Source organism: Tursiops truncatus, chromosome 11, assembly GCF_011762595.2.
Source record: "Tursiops truncatus isolate mTurTru1 chromosome 11, mTurTru1.mat.Y, whole genome shotgun sequence".
NCBI classification, from domain to species: Eukaryota; Metazoa; Chordata; class Mammalia; order Artiodactyla; family Delphinidae; genus Tursiops; species Tursiops truncatus.
In genome coordinates, this window is record NC_047044.1 from 12,178,769 (window position 1) to 12,201,961 (window position 23,193).

The 23,193-nt window shown below is 56.6% G+C and overlaps 1 protein-coding gene across 1 annotated transcript; it reads right to left on the bottom strand.

Annotated features, from left to right (window-relative positions):
* Positions 1–1,995: 1,995 nt before the first annotated feature.
* On the bottom strand, positions 1,996–20,583 carry MCM5 (minichromosome maintenance complex component 5). The gene is made up of 17 exons (XM_033866158.2): positions 20,432–20,583; positions 19,999–20,173; positions 18,482–18,608; positions 18,264–18,392; positions 15,437–15,609; positions 14,565–14,720; positions 12,354–12,520; positions 11,744–11,915; positions 10,628–10,739; positions 9,854–9,997; positions 9,440–9,505; positions 9,025–9,201; positions 8,267–8,379; positions 6,656–6,784; positions 5,462–5,604; positions 3,197–3,324; positions 1,996–2,282 (listed from the first exon to the last, which is right to left on the bottom strand). Exons 2-17 carry the CDS (start codon positions 20,163–20,165, stop codon positions 2,181–2,183), a joined length of 2,205 nt encoding a protein of 734 aa, XP_033722049.1. The 5' UTR covers positions 20,166–20,173; positions 20,432–20,583; the 3' UTR covers positions 1,996–2,180.
* Between the last annotated feature and the right edge of the window lie 2,610 nt (positions 20,584–23,193).

Sequence of the window (23,193 nt, forward strand, 5' to 3'; positions counted from 1 at the left end):
AGGACACAGGTTGGAGCCCTGGTCCGGGAAGATGCCACACGCAGCGGAGCAACTAAGCCCATGTGCCACAACTACTGAGCCCACGTACCACAACTACTGACCCTGTGCTCTAGAGCCCACGAGCCACAACTACTGAGCCCGAGCACCACAACAACTGAAGCCCATGCACCTAGAGCCCGTGCTCTGCAACAAGAGAAGCCACCGCAATGAGAAGCACGTGCACCTGCAACGAAGAGTAGCCCCCGCTCGCAGCAACTAAAGAAAGCCCGCACGCAGCAACGAAGACCCAACACAGCCAAAATTAAATAAATAAATATTTTTAAAAATGGGTAGATCTGAATAAACATTTTTCCAATAAGACATACAGATGGCCAACAGGTCCATGAAAAGATGCTCAACATCAGTAATTGCCAGGAAAAAGGAAATCAGAACCATAAGGAGGTTATCACCTTACACCTGTTAGAATGGCTATTAGCAAAGACAGTAAGTGTTGGTGAGGGTGTGGAGAAAAGGGAGCTTCCCCTTGTGCACTGTTGGTATGAAGGTAAATTGGTACAGGCACTAGGGAAGAGTATGGAGGTTCCTCAGAGAATTAAAATAGAACTACCGTATGATCCAGCAATCTACTTTTGGATATTCATCTGAAGAAAACACACACTAACTCAAAAACGTATCTGCACTCCCATTTTCATTGCAGCATTACCTACAATAGCCAAGGTACGGAAACAACCTAAGTGTCCATCAGTAGATGGAAAGATAAAGAAAATGTGGTGCATGTACACAACAGAATATGATTCAGCCTTAAAAAAAAAAATAAGGAAATCCTGCAATTTGTGCCATGGATGGACCCTGAGGGCATTGTATTAGGCACACTAAGCAAGACGCAGAAAGAGCAGTACTGCATGATCTCACTTATAATGTGGAATCTAAAACAACAACAACAACAACAAAGCCAAGCTCAGAGATAGAGAACAGGTTGACGATTGCCAGAATCGGGAAGAGGAGGGGGCCGGAAGGTACAACACACAAGGGAAGGGGTTTAAAGGTACAAACTTCCAGGTATAAGATGTGCCATGGAAATGTAATGTACAGCACGGGGACTATTAGTTAATAATATATACTGGGTATTTGAAAGTTACCAAGAGAATAGATCTTAAAAGATCTCACGACAACAACAACAAAACAGTGTGTAACTATGTATGGTGGCGGACACTAACTAGACCAAAAAAAGAAAGAAAGAAATGGCAAAATTAATTACAGCATATCAAAAAGAACAAACAAACTTGGGAGTTCCCTGTTGGCCTAGTGGTTAGGATTCCAGGCTTTCGCTGCTGTGGCCCGGGTTCAATCCCCGGTCAGGGAACTGATATGCTGCAAGCCGCGTGGCCAGCCAAAAAAACAAAAAACCAAACTCAGGCCCAGAGAAGTCAGGAGCCTCACCCAAGGCCACACAGCTTGCAGGTGGCCCACCAGGAGAGATCCAGGCTACTGAATTCCAGCACCCCTCTCTTACCTACTTTGCTCTAAGGCTCAGTGAGAACCCACCTCCCTGAATCCAAATGCCATCAGTCTCCCCACAATGCTGGTCCTTCCTGGACACTCACTACCAGTAGCTCTCTTCTCCTAAACTCAACCCTGTGTCACCCCCATTTACAGATTAGGAAACTGAGGCGTGGCAAGTCTCGGTGAATCCAGTATGATGCAAACCCACGGCTGTCACCCACACATTGGCTGCTGGAGAACAGCTACGGACTTTCCCAAGCACCTCCGCACACTGGATCTTGCTGAACTCTCACCAGTGCTGGCGAGATGTGGGCTGGACCCTCCCCACTGAGCAGCTGCAGAACCTGAGCACAGAGGTGAATGCCCTGCCCAGGAGCCCAAGGGGCAGATGTGGGTCAGAAACCCAGGTCTGTCAGATTCCAAAGCCTGTCCTTGCCCCGCATGAGGGCAGGATGGGGGTGACAGGCCACCCAGTGCAGAAGCCCACAGACATCCAAACACAACACGGCTTTATTATTTCAATAAACTCCAAAAGCACCTTTCCTGGATCTGCACGCTGAGGCAGAAGCCAGACGCAGCGAGGCAGGGCAGCTGGGGTCCCTCTGTCCAGAGCGCGTGGGGGGCTCAAGGAAGTGGAGGTGGGGTGACAACAGCATTCCTGCGGCGGGAGGCGCAGCTCACTTGAGGCGGTAGAGGACCTTACGCTGCATGCGATGCTGGATCTCGCCCCGCCGCAGCATGAGCTGCAGGACCTTGTGGATGGCGTGCTCCGGGTATTTCTGCAGGACACGGGGTCGGATGAGGGGCGTGCCTCCCACGGAACCCCAGACACCCCTCCCTCCGGAAGCCCAGGTGTCCCGTGCTCATGGGGGACTCTCCAGCCTTCACATCCTACCTCTCTGCATCCTAAGACAAGCTCACACTTCCTGAGCGACTACCACGTGCCAGGCCCTGTTCTAAGTCTTCACATACTTGAACTCGTTCTATCCCATAACATCCTCACGCAGCTGGTACTGTGATCATCACCTTTATACAGAAGAGGAAACTGAGGCACGGAGAAGCTAAGTCACTCACTCCAAGTCACACAGCAAGTAAGTAGTAGAGCTGAGACCTCAGCTGAGCCCACGTGACTCTAGAACCCAAGCTCCTGACGCCCCTAAAGCCCTGTAAGCCTCCGTCTGCTCGTCTCTCAAGCCGGCGTGGTATCACCTACTGCATAAAACTGCTCTGAGGATCAAGAGGAGATGACGCACATGAGGGGAGCTGAGCCCAGAACCTGGGATTGTCCCTGCGATTTCAAAGACGGTGACAAGTTGCGCACAGCTTCTAGAAGACCCATCCCTTCTCTATGGGGTCAAGAGCACTGTCCCCAGCGAGCTGGGTGGCTCATCCTCCTGGCTCTGCCCCTCCCTTTCCCCCACACACAAAGGCCAGGCAATGAGGCGAAGGGAGAGATGGAGGGCTGGGGAAGCCTGGCAGACTCCAGCAGGACCTCAGCCACCTCTCCTCTCCCCACAACATGACAGAGAAAGTCACAAGGGGAGGCACACTGGGGACGGGCCCGGGCCGAGGAACAGCTGCCCCTTCCCCATCCTGGGCCTGTCTGCTGAGCAACAGGACGCAGTGTTAGGTGGCTGGGAACCAGGCCACAGGGAGCCCGCAGGACTTCCACCGGGACGCCGGGAAGGCCCACCTGCTTGGTGAAGTCCTGGATGATGCTGTGCTCCGACACCTGGGATCCAATGGCGAAGCGGCGCTTGAGCTGCTTCTCGATGCGGCTCAGCAGCTCCTGGTCCTCCTGGCTGGTGAAGCCCTCCACCCCTGTGGGTGTGAGGAGGGAGACGGGTGGGTGGGGACCACAGTCTGCCCACAGCGGGTAAGAGTGAGCCAGGCCCGGAAGAGAAAATGAGAGGAAGAGGAAGAGCGTGCCCGGGGACAACCAGGGCCTGACTGAGATGACCGACAGAGACCCAGGGTCAGGGATGGGGCTGACGTGTGGGAAGGATACTGCAAGCAGAGGGGACAGCAGGTGCAAAGGCCTGGAGGTGGGAAATATGCCCGTCTCAATCAAAACCCGGTCAGCGGGCCAGGGACATGGCCAGAGTGGGGGCACGTCCTGTGGGCCCTGGAGGCCACGGCATAGGTTTTTCTTTGATTCTGGTGAGCAGAACAGCCACTAGAGGGCTCTGAGGACGGCCACGAGCTGACAACAGCACCTGGCCCCCAGGCAGCTGGATAGGCAGCAGCAGGAAGACTTCCTGGAGGAATCTATCTCAGATGGAGAGCTGGAGGGGACCCAGCAGTGACCCAGAAGGGCGCGCAGGCTGCCCCGGAGACCACATCTGTGAGGCACCCCAGCAAGCAGCCCAGGCAAGCAGGCTCGTAATTTCCAACTATTGCCCCAGGATGGATCTCCCCTGCTAACCCAGGCCTGCAAAGGCCTTGGTGTTTCAGCTACAGAGAGGGTTGGGACCGTGGTGGGGGAGCCACTGAGAGGGACGTCAAGGCTCCAAGTTGAAATGAGTCTGCAAGGTAAACTCCTACCCAGCCTGCGAAGCCCAGCTCCAGTTTCGCTGCCAAGAAGGCCCTCCAGGGCAGAGGCTGAGTCATCTTCACCGAGGGGACGGCGGGGCGATCAGACACCACCCACCTCCCTGGCTCCAGCCACACGGGCCCTTGAACACGCCGAGCCTGCTGTCCTTGGGGTCTTGCCACTCAGCCCTCGCTCTACGTGCGGTGCCCAACCCCACACTCTGGGGAGCCATGTGTCCTCACTCACGCCAGTCCCTGCTTCCTGCCACCTCCTCAGAGCCCACCCGGACCACCCGAGGATGGTCCCCAACATTCCTGACCTGCTGGGCTTCCCCCTCCGTGCTCTTTACCCCGAGCTTGATCTGTTTGCCTCTTTGCTGCGTCTCCCCCGTGGAGAAGGGGGGCCTCACAAGGCGCGGACTTAAGAGATCTGCTCACTCCTAGACTCCCAGCACCTAGAACAGCCCGGCAAATTCTAAGCACTAAGTACCTGCTGGGGAAGGAATGAATTCGTCCCAGGGGAGCCTGGCACAGAATCAGCGCTCCAGAGGTGCTCAGAGGCTGAGCCCGAAGCAGGCAGCAGGACTTAACGGCAGCCTGAACCCCGCTGGCCTCGGGGTCAAGAGACCTGCATTCTAGCTGGGCGAACGGTGACCTTGGGCACTGTGAAAAGGCCTCTTTGGGTGCCAGTTTTCCCATCTCTAAGAGGTGAAGGGCTAAGTGCCCAGCCTGGCTTCTGGGTGTTTTGAGGGCAGCTGTAAGTGAAACGGAGGAAGAGCTCTGGAAGCACTCAAATGGTTATGGCTCAAAAACAGGGGTTCATGCAGACTTCCCTGGAGGTCCAGTGGTTAAGTCTCCATGTTTCCACTGCAGTGGGTACAGGTTTGATCCCTGGTCAGGGAAATTCCATATGCTGCGTGGTGCAGTCAAAAAAACAGGTGCTGGGCTTCCCTGGTGGCGCAGTGGTTGGGAGTCTGCCTGCCGATGCAGGGGACACGGGTTCGTGCCCCGGTTCAGGAGGATCCCGCGTGCCGCGGAGCGGCTGGGTCCGTGGGCCATGGCCGCTGGGCCTGCGCGTCCGGAGCCTGTGCTCCGCGACGGGAGAGGCCGCAGCGGTGAGAGGCCCGCGTACCGCAAAAAAAAAAAAAAAAACAGGTGCCAACTACCATTCTTAACGGATGATAAAATTGTGAATTATAATAATGAACTGGGTCAAAAGAATTGTGCTCCAGAGTCTGGAGAGAGGCTGTTCTTCCCATCTTGGGGGAAACTGGCTGGTGGGAGCTGGGGACAGGAGACAGGCTTATTCCCAGGAGGAAGCATGGAGAAGCAATGCAGAGAAGCAACAAGCACAGCAGGTGTCCAGCATGAGCCCTGCCCACGGAGCCCACAAGCCACCCGAGCCTGGGTCCCCGCGTCTGCTCACCTGACAGGGTGCCGGACAAGGCGGCATCCAGCGTGGACACCTGGAAGAGCCTCAGAGCCTCCTCCACATCCGCCTCCGTGGCGAAGGGCTGCAGCTTCATCTTGCTGAGGGCCTCAGCAATGCGCACGACGGCCTCCAGCTGCCTGTGTGGGAGCGACGGGACGCCAGGGCGGACTCAGCCCATCTTCTCTCCTCATCCCACCCTGACCTCCAGGAGGTGCCTGCCCCAGGCACTAAGAGTACAGGGGTGACTGCTGGCTGTCCCCGTGATCCATCTCCCTCAGTAACAGAACCCCGACTTCTATTCTAGCAAGTGGCGCCCACCTAAAAGACATTTCCCAGACTCTCTTGCGTCTAGATGTGTCTGTGTGACTAAGATGTGGCCAGTAAGCTGTAAGTCCAAATATTTTATGGGAACTTCAGGAAGTGTCCTTAAAAGATGGACCTTTCTTTTTCTTCCTCTCCAGCCACCTGGAATGTGGAGGTGATGGCTGGAGTTCCAGCAGCCATCCTGGACGATGAGGATAAGGGTGAACCTGAAGGAGCCCAGGTTGCTGATGACTGAGGAGCCATCACATAGGTAGGACTACCTACCCTCAAATGTTTTTACAGAAGAGAGAAATAAACTCCCAATTTACTTAAGCTACTTCACGTGGGTTTTCTATTACATACAGCCACTTCTTAGTTACACTTCTTAGTTACTTCTTAGTTACACTTCTAACTAATCAGTGCTGGAAGCAAGATTCAAACGAGGTAGGTTCAAGCTCTTAGTCACTCTACTGCGTAAACTCACAAGAGTGACAAGAACTAACAGCTGAGAAAACTGTGATCCAGAAAAGGAAAGCAATTTCCCTGCAGTCACACAGTGGGCTGGAGGCTAGGACCAGGTCTCCCTGGACCCCAGGTCCCAGCCTGGACCCTCCTTCACCCTCAGGCTTCCCAGCGATGAGGGAAGCTAGACCGAATTCAGAAGAAAGGGTTCCAGATTTTCTCAACAGTAAACGAAACAAGAGATACAGATGATCAGGGAGGCCACTGTTTTCACTCCCAAAGGAGTGCTCCCTGCCCAGCAGCCCTGACCACGGCCTGCACCACGTAGTCAGCAACAGCCCCGGCCCCAGACTTGCTGGGCACATCGTGCCTTGTAAAGCGAGGCATCTGCCCAGCCCAGCCCTGGCCTGCCCGCCTGCTCACCGCACGGTGATGGGGATGCTCGAGCGGCGCTCACTGTCCCTTTCGTGCTGACGGGCCCCGCTCCGCATGATGATGTACCGGTTCTTCAGCTTCTCTGCAGCCTCTGCTGACAGCCGAGGGCCACACTTCCTGCAGGATGGGGAGTAGCTGCCATGAGGCCAGGAAGAAATCTTGGGGTACTCACCCCATCCCCGGCCCTCTGCTGGCTTGCAGACATATGCTTTCCGGGCCCACCAGACGGTGGCCTCTCAGCGGTCCTCCCCCCAACACATTCAGGGACAAGATGCACAATGACGCCCACAAGAGGCTCCCAGAGACCAGCTCACAGCTGTCCAGGGCAGGGAGCACGCCAGGCTGGGGGTGGGGGAGGGGAGCAGCAGGGGTGTCTGCTCAGGATCTACCCCCACCACCCCGCAGCCCCCCCCCAGCCAACTGAACTGTCACTGATTTAAGGCAAGCCTTAGCTCACCTAATCCATGCTGTGGATGAGGTGAGCAAGGCCAGAGGGAGGGAGGAAACTCCCCATAAGCCACGTGGGACCTGGCGTCAAGGGAGGACTAGAATCTGGGGCTCTCAGACTCACACCCAAGGGCCCAAGCCTCTGAGGACAGGGCCATGAAGAGCTCAGGCATGACAAAGACCCAGGTACCAATGGGCACCGCACTACCCATCACCCAGGAGGAAGCGGTGAGTAGGGAGCACTTCACCTCCCATTAGAAAGGCACTCAAAGATCCCTCCACCCTTGGGTTTTAGTTCCAATAAGAGACAGCTGAGGTGTGTGTCCAGAATCTTGGTACAGGGGCTAAAAGCACAGCCTTTGGAGCCAGGTACCTGGGTTCAAGTCTTGGCTCCACTACCTCCTGTCTGTGACCCTGAACAAGTTACTTAAGCTTTCTCTGCCTCAGCTTCCCCATCTGTAAAATGGAATAATACACCAACCTCATAGGTCTGGGGAGAGGGATGGTGTTCACTTATACATAAAACTCTCAGGATAACATCTGGCACAGACTAATTACTATGTGTATGACTATTGTCATTGTCTTCTGTGAGAACAACAATATTTAAGGTTGCAGCTGCCATTTACTGAGTATTTACCTGGTGCAGGGCTGTGCCACTCACTCATCATTTTGTGTGATCCTTACAAAAACCCTAGGACACAACCACCCCGGGAAAGCGAGGCTCAACTGACTTGCCCAAGGTCACACAGTGGGGGCAGGAGTTACCCAGAGCCCATGTCCACAAGCCTCCCTGCACACCAGAGTCAAGGGGGTCTTCAAGACCATCTAAATTCTTTTTATTTTTTTGGCCTCACCGTGCAGCATGCAGTATCTTAGTTCCCCGACCAGGGATTGAACCCATGCCCCCTGCATCGGGAGCGTGGAGTCTTAACCACTGGACTGCCAGAGAAGTCCAGAGACAATCTAAATTCTCCACCTTCGCTTCGGAGATGGAAAAACTGAGGCCAAGAGCCACTGAGCAACTGTGCAGGGTCAGGAAGGAGCAGAGCTAAAATCCTCAGGGCCTGATCTCAGGCATCCTGAATGGGGCCCTCTCCCACTCCAGGGGAGCCGGGCAGCCCCACCCCTGTGGGGCCTGCATCCAGGACTCACGCGCGGCAGTAGGCGATGAACTTCTTTAGCTTGGTCAGGTCGATCTCGCCCTCCACGGCCTGGGTCTGTGTCAGCGCGCTCACGTGCAGAGTAATGACGTGTTTGGCCAGCATCTGGGAGGCAGAGGGGACACGGGGTCAGCCCACAAGCCTTCCCAAGCCAGGTCCCAACACAGAGGTGGAGCAGGCAGGGAGGGAAGAGCTGCCAGGGCTAGAAGTGGTGGAGAGGAGGAGGCCCTCGCTTTTCCTGCGGGTTGTCAGCTGGTAAGACGACATCCCAGAGCTGCCAGGCCCCTCTGCCACCACGAGGTGCAGCTGCCTGAGAACAAGCCTCCACTAAGAGAGGCCAGGCCGAGAGGCAGAGACAGCGGCGCCCAGACGACCCAGAGACCTGACCCAGCCGAGCCTCGTACCTCCAGGCTTGTCCATTACGTAAGCGCTGGAGTTCCTTTCAGAAGCTGACTGACCGGAACTGGGGTTCTAGTACTTGCATCCAAAGGCCAACCCCCTCATTTCACACAGAAGGGACCGACACCCAGGGAATGACTGACCCCAAATCTCACGGCACATCGAGCACAGGAGAGGTAGGACCCGGGACGCCCAGTGCAGCGCTCCTGGAATCCACAACCCCGCCTCCTTGGTGGCCCACTCACGGGCCGATCTGGGGGCCAGGACTTCGGGTCAAGCCCCTTGTCTGCCCACCCTCGCCCCCCAACCCCTAGAACCGCGGGCCTGGCTGGAGTCCAGCCCCCCACGCACCATATCCCTCTCCTCGTTGTGCTCGTCCTTGACGATGAAGATCATGTCGAAACGGGACAGGATGGTGGGCATGAAGTCGATGTTGTCCTCCCCCTTCGTCTCGTCCCAGCGGCCAAACACTGAGTTGGCAGCAGCCAGGACTGAGCAGCGGGAGTTGAGGGTGGTGGTGATGCCGGCCTGACAGGGAAGCGTGGGGGGAAGCAGAGGACAGGGAGATGGGAACGCGGGGTCACAGCCCTCTCAGGTGCGCACACCCATGCCTGCACGCACACACGCACACACACAGGATTCCAGGACCACTGCTGCGGCCAACAGAGGTCGGGCCGCTCAGGGCAGCCTGAGGACGGGGCCAGAACCCGGCCCCTCCCAGCACCCCGGAACACCTCTGCCGGGCTGGACCAGGGAGGATGCTCACCTTGGCGATGGAGATTGTCTGCTGTTCCATGGCCTCGTGGATGGCCACGCGATCGTCTTCTCGCATCTGTGTAGGAGATAGAAACGTCCACTAGACCCAGGTGAGGGGCCGGGGCACGGTGGCAGCAGGAAACCCTACAGAAGCTACCATTCCCAAGTCCCGACCCTGTGCCAGGCCGATGGCAGGAACCGGGTCACCTCTAGTCACGGGGACAGTGTGTGGGCTTGGCTCTCCTCTCCCCACTCTCAGGTGCGGAAACTGAGGCTCGGAGAGGTGCAGCTACTTCCCGATAGTACCGGGAGGTCTCCACATCACAGGTGGTTTCTGCCGTCCAAGCACAGAAGGCCACACCCCCAGCCCGCGGCCAGCAGGCACCACCACCACTGAGCCACCACCTCACCCTGCCAGGCTCACCTTGTCAAACTCATCGATACAGACGACCCCACCATCGGCCAGGACCATGGCTCCCCCCTCCATGATGAAGTTCCGGGACGAGGGGTCCCTCATCACCGAGGCTGTCAGGCCAGCCGCGCTGCTGCCTTTCCCGGACGTGTACACCTGGGGGAGGGAGGCGGGAGGGTCAGGGCCCATCATGGCTCCATGCTGACCCAGTAAGTCAAGGGGCCCCAGGAGCTAGGGCTCAACCAAGGTCACACATCACAGCTGGCTGCAGAGCACAGACAATCTTAGTGTTCCTCCTCTGATGGGGGGACCACCCCAGCCCCAGCCTGGCGGCTCTCCCACAGGGGAGCGTTCACATCCATCACTCACCTGAACCCCACGACTGTCCCATGAAGCAGCCCCTGGGGGCCCAGCTCACGGAGGAGCAAACTGAGGCCGAGAGGAGAGCAGTGACACTGTTCCAGGGGGCCTCGGGGCTGGGTCGACTCCTGACTCCCAGGAAAGGCATCCCCACCCTGAGTCCCTTGTCATCTATTGCTATCGATGTTAAGACTTAGCGGATGGATAAACTGAGACTCAGAGAGATTGGGTGACTTGCTCAAGGCCCACAGCCAATTACCAGCCAGGCTAAGACCAAACAAACCCCATCGAGTCCAGCACTCCGCCTGCTGCCCCAAACCTACACATGCCGTCGGCCCCCTTCCTCCTCTATCCTCTGCGGCCTCGCCCGCAGCCTTCCTCTCCGCGGCGCAGCTAAGGCGGACAGAGGTCACCCTGGGCACTCACTCCGATGGGAGAGCACTTCTCCACAAACTTCAGCAGCTGGGACTTGGCCGTCCCCGGGTCCCCCAGCATCAGCAGGTTGATGTCTCCTCGGCGAGTGAGGCCGTCGGGGAGCCTGGGGGAAGGCGGGCAGGCGGGCCAGGTGAGCAAGGCGAGAAACCCAGGGCTGGTTGGTCACAGTGGTCTGGCTGGCGGCCCCCCGACCTGTCATGAGCCTCAGAGCAGGCGGGGAGGCAGGGGCTCTGGCCTGAGAGCCACGTTCATAGCGAGCTGTGTCCCCTAGCCTCATCCGTGGTAACTTGCTTCCAAGGGAGGGGAGGTTCAGAGGAAACGGCACTTAGAGCTGGGCTTGGGCACACACAGTCAGCATCTGATAAACACCCCCCAACCCAGCTGGAAAGAAGGAAAGAGAGGGAGCCACCAGCGGGCTGCACGCGGTACTGTGGAGGGGACACCGCGAGGGCAGGCTCCTGGCCCCAGCGCACGTGCCTGTGAGCAAGTCCCTTTAGCTCTCTATGCCTCAACTTCCTCATCTGTGAAATGGGCTCGATTGTAGCTTTCTCACAGGGCTAATCTGGGGACTGACTGGGTTGGAAACACATAAAAGCACTCAGAAGAATGTCTGGCCCGTGGTAAGAACTCAGTAACTGGTAGCTGCTAATATTATTACTTCCTCTACCTCTACTATTTTATTTTAAAAGGACGGGACATCCCCTGAGTAAGAGGCTTTCACCCGTCTTATTCATGTGGAGACTTGGGTTCAGAGAAGTGGTGTCTCTTGCCCAAGGTCACAAGGTAAATAAGCAGCCCTGAGAGATGTCACCGCGGTCTCAGACTCCAAGCCCGAGCTCTCCCCGGCACTGGCCAGGCCCCTCACACCGCCAAGGCCCCGGCCTAGCCAGGGCCGGGTAACTGCTCCGGAGGAAGGGTGTAGGCCAGCCCCCAGCCGGCTGGCAGCCAGCCTGGGAGGCAGGGAGGGTGCCTGAGAGGGGCAGGCGGGGCTGAGGGTCCTGGGCAAATAAATGAAAAGGGCATTCATGTCCTGACCACCTGGCAGCTGCCCTCCTGCAGGCAAGTCACTAATTCCCCTCCCCGGACCTGGGGGGCCTGGACACCCACCTCTTTCGGGAACCCCCGAAGAGCAGGCAGGCGATGGCCTTCTTCATGTCTGTGCCCCCAAAGATGGAGGGGGCGATGCTCTTGGAGATGACCTCGTAGACGCTGGGGAGGGCGGCCAGGCGCCGGAACTCCTCCTCCTCCTGCGGGGTCACGGCCCCAGCAAAGCTGCGGCCTGGGCGGGCAGAGCAGGGGCCTGCGTGAGCGCCCTGAGGGAGAACGTGCTGCCTGCGGCCCACCGCCCTGGGCCGGCCCAGGGCCTCCCAGAGCAGGGCCCTCAGAGCCAGGCAGCACAAGCGTCAGTCTGAGCAAAGACAGAACCCCAGGTCTCCGCACCAGGCGTGGGCCTGTGTGTTCCAGGGTCCAGTGAGCAAGTGGAAGAGTGTGGAGGGCGGGGGGGTGACCTGAGGAGGGCCAGGTGACAGGGGCCCTCAGGGACATCTTCCATCTTGCCGACGGGGGTGACACGGCGTCTCTGGTGAGAACAGCACCGCTCACCCGGCTGCCGTGGGGGACAGAGCGCAGGGGCAAAGGTGGACACAGGGAGACCAGGACGAGGCCCACCGACAGCCCAGGGGAGGGACGACGGGGGTTCGGCCCAAAGCACACTCACTGGAGCCATCTGTGTCCACCTGGATGCCCAGGACCCGAATGTAGGCGCTCCGGATGCCCACGCCCACCCTGTCGCGGCCCCTGCTGGTGGTCAGGCCAAACTTCTTGATGGAGTAGATGCCCATGATGGTGACCCTGTTCCCAGGGACGACCTTGTCACACAGGTACCTGAGAAGAGGATGGGGAGGAAGAAAGTGAGAGGCTGGTGGGGGCAGGGAGCCCCCAGCTCCCCCGACCCCGTCACACTCGCCGTCCATCCACCTCCCCATCTCTACACAAGGCCCCAGCACCGTGGGCTCCAGCCCCCGCACCGCCCAGGGCCCTCTCCCTCTCACCACAACCCAGCCCATGCTTGGACGGCCCAGCTGCTGGAAGGAAGACAGGCCTTGGCCTGACCTCTCCACGGGCCTCAGGAGCTCATCCATTATGCTGGTTGGAGTTGGGGGGCACCCACCCCAGCCCCTCAGGTGCCCCGCCTCCATCTCATCTGCTGTCAGACGCACTGCAGGACCCCCCCCTCGGCCATCTCGGGGGAAGCCCCCTTCCTCACGCCCTCCCAGCCTCCCTGCAAGGGCCGCGCGCCGCTTCTGCCTCTTTCACGGCTCCACGAGCTCAGCCAAGTCATTCTGCCTCTGGATTTTAATTTCCTCTTTAAAAAAAAAAAAGGTGTTGAGGGACTTTCCTGGTGCTCCGGTGGTTAAGAATCCGCCTTCCAATGCAGGGGACACGAGTTCAATCCCTGGTCGGGGAACTAAGATCCCACATGCCGCGGGGCAACTAAGCCTGCGCGCCACAACCAGACAGAAGCCTGAGCGCCGCAACAAAAGATACCACATGTCGCAACAAAGATCCCGCGTTGCCGCAACTGAGACCCAGCACAGCTAAATAAGTAAATAAATACTTTAAAATATATATATATATATATGTAGAGAGAGAAAGAGAAACAGGGAAGTCTCTGAGCCCCTCCAGCCTGTGCAGCACAGAAAGGACACTGGGGCATGTATCCGTACTCTGCTGCTTAGAAGCTGTGTCACCTCTCTGAGCCTGGGAGGGGATGATAAAGTGATCTGACCCGCTGGGTTACTGTGGGATCAAGTGAGGTACGAGACCCAAAAGTGCTTTATCCACTAGAGTCATATCCTCTAAAGGACCCTCACTGTCTTTGTTAACGTTCTATGACTCCCCTCTTCCCAGACCCCACTTCCTGAGCTTTGAATAATCTAATCATAGACCATTTGAATAATCTAATAAATACCGAATATTTAATCTGTATTAAGGAATTGTGCTAGACACAGTGTAGAGGACAAATGTATGGACACCAAGTGGGGGAAAAGGGGGGTGGGATGAATTGGGAGATTGGGATTGACATATACACACTAATATGTATAAAACAGGTAACAAATGAGAACCTGCTGTACAGCACAGGGAACTCCACTTCTCTATACAGTAGAAACTAACACAACATTGTAAAACAACTATATCTCGACCAAAAAAAAAAAAAAAGAAAGAAAAAGGAACCGTGCTACACACTGAACATGCATTTTCCAATTTAAAGCTCCCAGCAGCCTGATGAGGTTAAGGCCTGTCCCTGTTCCCGTTCTCCTGGTAAGGAGCCCATGTAACTTGCCCAAGAGCCTGACCTCTACACCTTCCACAGCCACTAAGGAAGCTAACGACCTACGGAGCCCCTCCTCCGAGAAACGTGCAGCACAGACCATCTGCACGTGATGTCGGGGTGCAGGAGCCCAGCTGTAGAAGCCCAGTCCACAACTCCACACCTTCCTCCCAGGTCACCAGGAGGGGACCGGGCTGGCCCAGTACCCTCTCCCCCTTTCCAATCACCCAGCAACATCCAAGGAAGAATCTTAACAGAAAGCCTGGGGTGGGCGTCAGGCTGGAAAGAGGCTCCCCCAGCTACTGGCTGTCCAGCTCTGGGCCTCCCAGTTCTAAGAGGGCTGCGGAGACTCTGCAGGAAGAACGCAGGCTGGCAGCCCAGCCCCTCCACTCACTGAGCCGGTCACACATCCTCGTCTGCAAAGAGGGGTGGACCCACCCCTGCAGATTATGGGGAGACGAGATGAGAGGAAGCATGGGGGCGGCACCAGGCACAGAGCAAGTGTCCTGTAACCAGCCACCCTCCCCCGCACCCCACTGCGCTCAGCCAGCCACTCGCGGCACCCAACTCAGGGGCACGGCCAGGGAGCCCGCTCACCTGTCGCAGTAGAGCTGCATGTGTCTGGGCATCTCGCCGTGGGGCACCGCATCCGGCAGCTCCTGCAGCTTCAGGGTCTGGAAGTCCACGCACTTGCACTTGTCCGGCATGATGAAGTATGGATCCAGTGGGCACTTGGGGCGCCCGGCCTGATCCCTGTCGGTGGGGAGGAGAAGGGTCACCAGAGCTGCCCCCAGAGCCCCAAGGCCAGCAACAAGCTAGGGGTCTCCGGGACCCTGGGAGAAGGCCCTAAAGGAGGGCAGCTCAGCGGGGGATACCCACAGGGCTAGGAGTGGGGAGACCTGCACACAAACGGTATTCAAAGCCCGAGACAGGCAAGGGGGTTAAGTATAGAGAAAAGAAAGGTGGCTGAGGCCTGAGGTCAGGAAGCTGAGGGGAACCAGCAGCCGGAGAGGGTAGGGGCCCTTGCGATCAGGGGTCAGCAATGGTTTTCTGTAAGGAGCCAGAGACAAACATTTTCAGTTTTGTGGGCCACGAGGCCACACACTCTGCCTCCGAAGCGCAAATGCAGCCACAGGCAATGTGTAAACGAAGGAGCCTGGCATGTTCCTGGACCTTCCCTCCAGACCTGCCCCAGAGAGCCAAGGTTTGCTGTAGAAGACTCCCGGTGGACTCCCAACCCTGGTTCCCGGCACAGGTTGTCTGGGCGCCCTGGAGGGACAGAACTCACCACTGCAGAGGGACGCCACCGCCCCAGGGCATCAGGTCTGCCCCAGGCCCACAGGGCACACCGCTGCCCCAGCCCCTCCCTGCTGCAGGTGGTGCAGGCCGGGTCCTCCTCCTTCACATCTCCGCTGAGATGTCACCCTGTCACCCCCACCGTGCCACAGGGCCATGCAGAGCCCACTCACGTGTTGCACTTCCTGGGCAGGGCGTAGCCCTCCAGGCCGGGGCGCATGGCGACGTTGGTGAGGGTGTTGCGGCAGCTGCGGCACTGGACGGAGATGCGGGTGGCCTTAGCACGGACCCCAGAGGCGGCAATGATGATGCCGGGGATCTTCACCAGGTGTGACATCGTGTCCGACTGCAACAGAGCCACGGGGAGGGTGGCTGGTTAAAGGGAGCCGGGAACACCTGAGATCACGTAAGAGAAGCTTTTTCTAATGTGTACTGAAGTATTCAGGGATACAGGACCATGTCTGTAACTTACTTTAAAATACTTTAGCAGGGGGCTTCTCTGGTGGCGCAGTGGTTAGGAATCCGCCTGCCAACGCAGGGGACGCGGGTTCGAGCCCTGGTCCGGGAAGATCCCACATGCCGTGGAGCAACTAAGTCCTGTGGCGCCACAACTACTGAAGCCCATGCGCCACAACTACTGAGCCCACGTGCCACAACTACTGAAGCCCACGCGCCTTGAGCCCATGCTCTGCAACGAGAAGCCCACGCACAGCAACGAAGAGTAGCTCCCGCTCACCACAACTAGAGAAAGCCCACACACAGTGACGAAGACCCAGCACAGCCAAAAATAAATAAGTATATAAATTTATTTAAAAAATAAATAAAATAAAATACTTTAGCAGAAAAAAGAAGAAAGCAAATAAGGCAAAATGTTAACAGCCATTAAATCCAAGCAAAGGTAGATGGGGTTCATTACACTATTCTCACTACTTTTGTCTGTGTGATTTTTTTTCTATAATAAAAAGCAAAAAATAAGAAAAGCTCCTTTCAACATAATCTCTTCTTCCCCCTCCCAGGAGCTTTTCTGGGACAGACAGGCAGGCTACAGGTTCGTGCTGAGGCCCCTCAAAGCCCAGAAGGTGGGGAGGGGAGGGGAAAGGTTCGGGAAGGAGGCTGCCCCCCCAAGAAGTGAGACCAGAGGCATGTGTTGCTGCCACGGCCCGGGGACCCCAGACCTGCTGAACCCCCGCCCCACCCCGCAGAGCTTGTCTTCTGGAAAACTATCTACAAGCTGCAGGAAGTCTAGCCCTCCAGGACCCCAGGGTTGGAAAAGACTGAGGCCCATAAGCCACCCCGACAAGCGATCCTTCTAGAGAGGACCCCTCCTCTACCACTGGACACCCGTCACCCGAGGCAGGCCAGTCACTGGGTTTTCCAGTGGGTCTGAGAATAGGAAGCTCGTCCCGTGTGGCGCTGAGCTTTGCTTCTCTGAGGAAACAGCTGCCTCGCAAAACAAGTCCAATACCGCCTCCGCAGACAGGCAAATGCGTGATGCTTGGGTGAGTTCCACACACGGTCCCAGGTCCCCTCCCCGGTGCTGGGCACACAGACGAACCCAACACGCTCCACAGCCTCGAGAGCCCACAGCCCAGCCCTGCTTCTGGAACAGAACTGCCATTGTGCTAATCAAGGAGGATTTGGCAGGGACCCCAGCCAAGCTGCAGGACACGGGGATTCCAGCAAAGACCAGGGCGTGGCCTTCTGGTAACACAGAGGTGACACTACCTGGGCCCACAGTTCAAAGGCATAGCTACACGCATCCTTTCATTTGCTTGTCACGACAGCCTCGTGACAGAAGAACCAACGTCAGGCTCTCACTTCCTCCTCAGGAAGCTCTCCTGTCCCACCCCTGCCTGTTGTATCAATTCTTTCACACGGCAGCCCAAGGGAACCTTTGAAGATAGAATCGGCCCATCCTCCTACCTAACCTTCAACTCAAGCTGCTTTCCACAGCAGCCAAGGCCCTGGCCATCTGGCCTCTCTACCCACTCCCTCCCTTCCTCTCCTCCCACCCTCACTCCCTGAAGTCCAGCCACACTGGCTTCTTTCTGTCCCTTGAAACCTGCTGCTGTCCCCACCCCAGTACCTTTGCACCTGCTTCTCCAGGAGCTTGGAACGCTCCTCCCTCAGGCTGTCACGGGGCTGCGTATCCCTCAGGTTTTCGCGCCAATATCACTTCCTCAGAGGGGCCTTCTCCGACCACCTCCCGGACCCCTGGCCACTGTCACATTGCCTGTTTCCTTTGCTTCATGACTCGTATCACAGGACCTGAAATCAGCTCACTGCTCCTTGTCTGTTTCTCCCACTGTAAGCTCCATGGAACTAGGTCCTGTCTGTCTACAGCGAGGGTCGGTCCCCCAGCACTCGGCGAGGGGCAGCCACTCCATAAGTGCTCGTTGAATAAAACCAAAAAAGACTGGACGGCAGACTGGCTCTGCCAAACTCTCCCTCGGCCTCATCACTCTCCAGCCATGCTGGCTGTCCTTCCCTCGGCCTGGCACACACCCTGCCCCCCTTGCCTCGCAGGCTTTGTACCAGCTGTGCCCTCCCTGCCCGCCCCGAACATTCTCTCCCAGCTGTTTGCGTGCTGCCTGTTCTCACCCTCAGATCTCCCCTCAGACGTGCCCTCCTCAAAGCAGCCTTCTTGATGTTTTCCAGAGGGGCCCCCACGTTTTCTCATCGCCCTCCTGGTTTCTCCCATTGCTCTTACGGTCATCTACAGTGACCATGGGTGATGTTCACCGGCTTATCCAGTCTCCCCGGGGACAGCAGCTTGTCCTGAGTTCACCACTGTTTCTCCAGGACCCAACTCACGCCTTGCCCACAGGAAGAACTCAGCAAACATTTGCCCAATGAGCTAAGTTTTCAGGGGCACAAAGAGGCTCAGAAAGGTCGAGTGAGTTGCCCAGGGTCACACAGCTGGCACCCAGGTCTCTCTCCAAAGCCCCTCCTCACATGCAGCCGCCACCGCCACCCTTCAACTGGCCTGAGTGGACCCACCTTCAGGCTACGGATGCTGGACGGGCTGGCATCCGACTTGAGCATGACCTGGATGTCCTGGAGCACCTCGTCACCAGCAGGCCGGGGCCGGGTCACCTCATCGGCCACCTCCTTGGCAGCCTCCTCCAGCTGGAGAGGAGGAGGGGGGCAGGCTGTGAGTGACGAGAGCAGGACCAGCCCTGGGGGTTCGGGGCGGGGGGCGGGGAGGTCCCACTCACCAGCTGCAAATGCTCAGCCGGCTGCTTGTACAAGTAGTCGGCCAGGTCCTCGTCGAAGCTGGCAAGGTCCTCCATCTCCACCTCGATCCAGTACTCCCCCAGGTTATAATGTCGCTTGAGTTCATCCCTGGGGTGGGGGTGGGGAAGGAGAAGAGGAGACAACGCTGGCTGAGGTGCGCCCGCACCCCGAGTCTCCCACACCACTGCCCCGCCACCCCGCTTCCCAAACACATCTAGTTCCAGGCGGTTCTGTTATTTAACCCTGCAGAGGTCCCCCCACTGCTGAAAGGCATCCTCCAGAGAAAGCTCCACGGAAGGGGTCCAAGCAGTAATCAAAGGGCAGTTCAGCGCTCACAGACAGGGTTCTGTGCACAGGTGTCTGGAAGACTCTCACTGCAAACCAGTCCTTTCAGTGGACTCCTCGGAGCCTTTAATCCTCTCTCAGATACTAACAAGGCACACGGCTAGAACCTGGAGATTGAAGGCAGCAGAGACCATGCCTGTCTTGTCAACCACCAGAATCTTTTTACAGAGCATCCTATGGGACTATTATCCCAAAAACACATTCGGGGGCCACTGATCTCCTCGGCCTCACCCGTCTACCTCATGTCCGGAGCCGCATATAACAGCCAGCCTGGCCCCGAGAGCCCGTTGCTGTAACACGCCACCCCATACCCTGCCCCTGCGTGCAACTGCTCCTATCTGAAATGCCTTCCATGCTTGACACTCTCCTCTCAGCTCAAGGTCACCTCGGCTCCCCTGGAAGCCTCCCTAACTCCCCTTGTACATTCCTCCTTTGCGGTAATTATCACTTTGTAATTTATTTGTAGCTCCCTATGCCTCATTCCCACTGCCTTAGAAGCTCCTTGAGAGCAAGTAGTATGAATCTTTTCATCTTTGCATCTCAGAGTCCAGCACATAGATGCTCAATGTCGGCTGATGCATGAATAAGTGGAGGCAGGAGTGGCTGTGCCGTTTTACTGATGAAGAAACTGAGGCCCAGAGAGACCGTCACTTGGAAGTCACTCAGCTAATAATCAATCAGGCCCAAGCCTGGACCTGCAAACTCACGTTCTCTGCATTTTAACAGCCTATGAGGATCTGGTGCGACGGCACCAATGTACAATGACTAGGAACAGGGGCCTTGCCCAGCTCATTCAGTGCTGCAGCCCAGCACCTGGAACAGTGCCTGGCATGCAGCAGGTGCTCAGTCAACAGGAGGTGACTGAGTGGAATGAAGAATGAATGGATGAGTGAAGTAAAACATAACTACCATTTTCACCTTTTGCACCCACTGAGAACTTGGTTTACAAGATATCGCAGACATTACACGAAAGGACAGCAACAAATAAATGAACAGGAACAAATCCTGGACGAAGAACCCAGGTGAGTCACTCAATCGTTAACTTTAGATGTGAAACGTACAAAACCATACGCCACGGGGGTGCGGGGCCCCAGTGAGTGGACGAAACACCGCCGGGACCGCACCTCCCCTCCTGCACCGCTCCGGCCCGCACCTGTACTTGAAGGTGAAGCCCGTGCGGTCCGTGCCCACTCGGTACTGCCGCAGGAACTCCTTGAAGCGCCTCTGCAGCTGCGACTTGCGGGCCTGCCCCTCATCGGCCGCGTTGTCGCCCCCGAAGCTGTCGCTGTAGAAAATGCCGGGGTCGTCGAAGCCCGACATGACTGCACCTGGCGCGGGGACAAGGAGATGGAGCAGATTCATGGGGGGGGGGGTGTTTATGGGGCCACGCGGCGTCCCCTCCGACACCTGGGTCCTAGGCTCCGAATGCGGGACGGGCGTGAGCCCGGTTCCGCCTCCCGGACCCCTACCCCAGTTCTCCCACGAGAAACCCCTGCTGCCCAGACCTACTGAGCCCCAAATGCAGATGCCTGTCGACCCCTGGGCCCGGCTCCGCGGTGCCCACTCCCCAGCCCCAGTGGCCTCACCTCTCCCTTCCCGCGCTCCCTGGAACCAAAGAGACAAGAGCCCCGACAGTCCACCGCCGCCTTTCGCGGGAAAAACCAGACGCAGCGTTTGGACGCCGCGGCCGCTGCGCCCTCATTGGTTCGCCGGGACCCCGCGGCCAGCGATTGGACCGTGCTGCGCCCGCGAGTCCCGCCCCCCACGAGCGGGCCGCCGGAGAGGATTGGCGGCAGGGCGCATGACGTCAGGCCTCCTGGCCTCCTTCCGGGCTCCATTTTGTGTTCTGGACAATTTGGCGCGAAACTGACCCGGAAGTAGCGGCGGGGCGGGGCGCAAAGATGGCGGAGGGGCGGGCCGAGGGCCGGCGCGGGCGTGCGAGGGCTTTTCTGTGTACTCTTCTTAAACCTTTTTCAAAGTCTCAGGAGGAAACGACCCCTTTCAGAGCTATAGGTCCCTGAGAAGTACCCCTTGCCGGGTGTGAGCCTGCTTCCCCCTAGCGGCTGGAGGGGGCGCTGCCTGCCTGCGCTCCCAGCTCTCACCCTAAACACGCTTCCAAAAGTGGGGGATTAATCATTCAGAAGCCACCTCTGGTCTCGTTAGCGCCTCTAGGACGAAACTCAAACTTGGGACTCGAGGGATGTTTCCTTAGACCCGATTGGTGATTTTTTTTTTTTTTAGTTGTATAAGAGTTTTCATTATCTGGCAATGCTGAAAATTTGTGAAAATTCATGACCAGATTCCCAGCCTAACTTTAAAAACGGGAAGATCTGGCAAAACTTGACGGATTCTCAAGCGGCAATAAGGACTGCATAATCTCCCCTCCCTTCTTTTCCATTCTCACTGGCAACATGAACTATTTTTTCTAATATTTATTATTTATTTGGTTGCACTGGGTCTTAGTTGCGGCAGCCTGGCTCCTTAGCTGCAGCACGTGGGCTCCTTAGTTGTGGCATGCAAACTCAGTTGCTGCACACATGTGGGATCTAGTTCACTGACCAGGGATTGAATCCGGGCCCCCTGCACTGGGAGCGCAGAGTCTTAACCACTGTGCCACCAGGAAGTCCCACAACCTGAACTGTTGGAAAGAACTTTTTATTCCATAGGCTACATTGGCACATACTTACGGGGAGTGTTTAAAATATGAGTCTGTTTATAGGGTTTCAAAATTAGATCAAACGAATCTGAACCTTCAGGGAAGTCCCTCTGCATGGAGACATAGCGTTAACTCATTCTATTTAACAGTTCTTTTATTTTCCACCGTGTGAAGAGAATACAAATTATTCAGCCATTTTCCTGTTAGTAGAATTTAAGATGGTTCTCTCTCCTCTCCCTCTCTTCCTTCCTTCGTCACTACAAACGGTATCAATGCTCTTGTCACGAAAAAACTGGCAACAGGGCCCAGGGTGGGAAGAGCTAAGTCGCTATTTTGAGTGCCTACCCTTGGCATACATATCTCATGAACAGTGGCTCCTGGACCTGGTTGCACCTTGGAATCTCCCAGGAAGCTTTTTTAAAAAAATACATTGATTTATTTATTTTTGGCTGCGTTGGGCCTTCGGTGCTGTGTGCAGTCTTTCTCTAGTTGCGGCGAGCGGGGGCTACTCTTCATTGCCGTGCGCTGGCTTCTCATTGAGGGGGCTACTCTTTGTTGTGGAGCACGGGCTCTAGGCGCGTGGGCTTCAGTAGTGGTGGCTCGCGGGCTCTAGAGCGCAGGCTCGGTAGTTGTGGCACACGGACTTAATTGTTCCGCAGCATGTGGGGTCTTCCCCGATCAGGGCTCGAACCCATGTCCCCTGCATTGGCAGGCAGATTCTTAACCACTGCGCCAAAGCTTTTCGTAAACAGCGATTCCGGAGTCCTGTCCCAGATCTCCAGAATCAGAACCTCTCCGGGTGGGGCCCAGGATATACGGGTGTTGTGATGCCACCATCCACAGACTGGGGTTTGGAGGCCACTGGACCCTCCTAATAGCTGTAGGAGGCAGGTGTACTGTTAGTTTCAAGGAGACTTGAAGTGACTTAACCAAAGGTTCCAGACTTGATGACAAAGCCAGAACTAGGGAGAGGTCTCCAGGCACCCAATCCTCAGTCACATAGAAGTCGTATAAGGAAAAGCCTTGTCCCCTGCTTTGCTAAATACACCTCCAGCCAAGGGCTTTCACTCTCCCAGACTGGGAGGCTGCATTTCTACCATTTCAGTGGCTTTCGGGACTTCGGAGAGTGGAAAAGACTTGGGTTTAGAACTGGCCGGACCGGGTTTAAATCCTTCCTGACCCTCAGAGAGCGTTAACACTCCTCACAGCTTTTCTCTGAGGATCAAATGAGATGATATCATGGGTGAGATGATTAGCAGGAATCACAAAACACTGATCTCCCTTGTTTCATAATAGTTTTATACACTGTTGGTATTTTACATGCATCTCATTTGCTTCTCAAAACAGATGAGCTGGGTCTCACTGTATTCATGTTAAAAGTGACAGAACTGGGCCCCAAAAAGGTTAATAACTAACCCCAAAGGCAGAGCTACAAAATGGAGCAGCAGGGATTTGAACCAGGGATCGTACTCCAGTCCCTAGGGTTCACTGTACAGGACACAAATTTTACCCCCAAATCTGCTCATTTCAGCCTAACAGGGAATCCCATCCTCAGTAAGGCTGAGTCTTGCATCAAGCAGCGTTCACCACGAAGATCTGCCCACCGACTGCTTAAAGGTCACCACCCCCCATCCTCAGGGCAGAGCACAACATCCCAAACCAGCTCCTGTCATCCCCACCTTCACCCCTTCT

Excerpts from the sequence above, each read along its gene's own strand:
- MCM5 (XM_033866158.2), bottom strand. The coding sequence starts at position 20,165 with ATGTCGGGCTTCGACGACCCCGGCATTTTCTACAGCGACAGCTTCGGG. Across the intron at positions 9,506-9,853 it reads GTATCGATGAGTTTGACAAG|ATGCGAGAAGACGATCGCGT; the intron begins GTGAGCCTGGCA and ends TCTCCTACACAG. Across the intron at positions 3,325-5,461 it reads CTTGTCCGGCACCCTGTCAG|GGGTGGAGGGCTTCACCAGC; the intron begins GTGAGCAGACGC and ends TCACACCCACAG.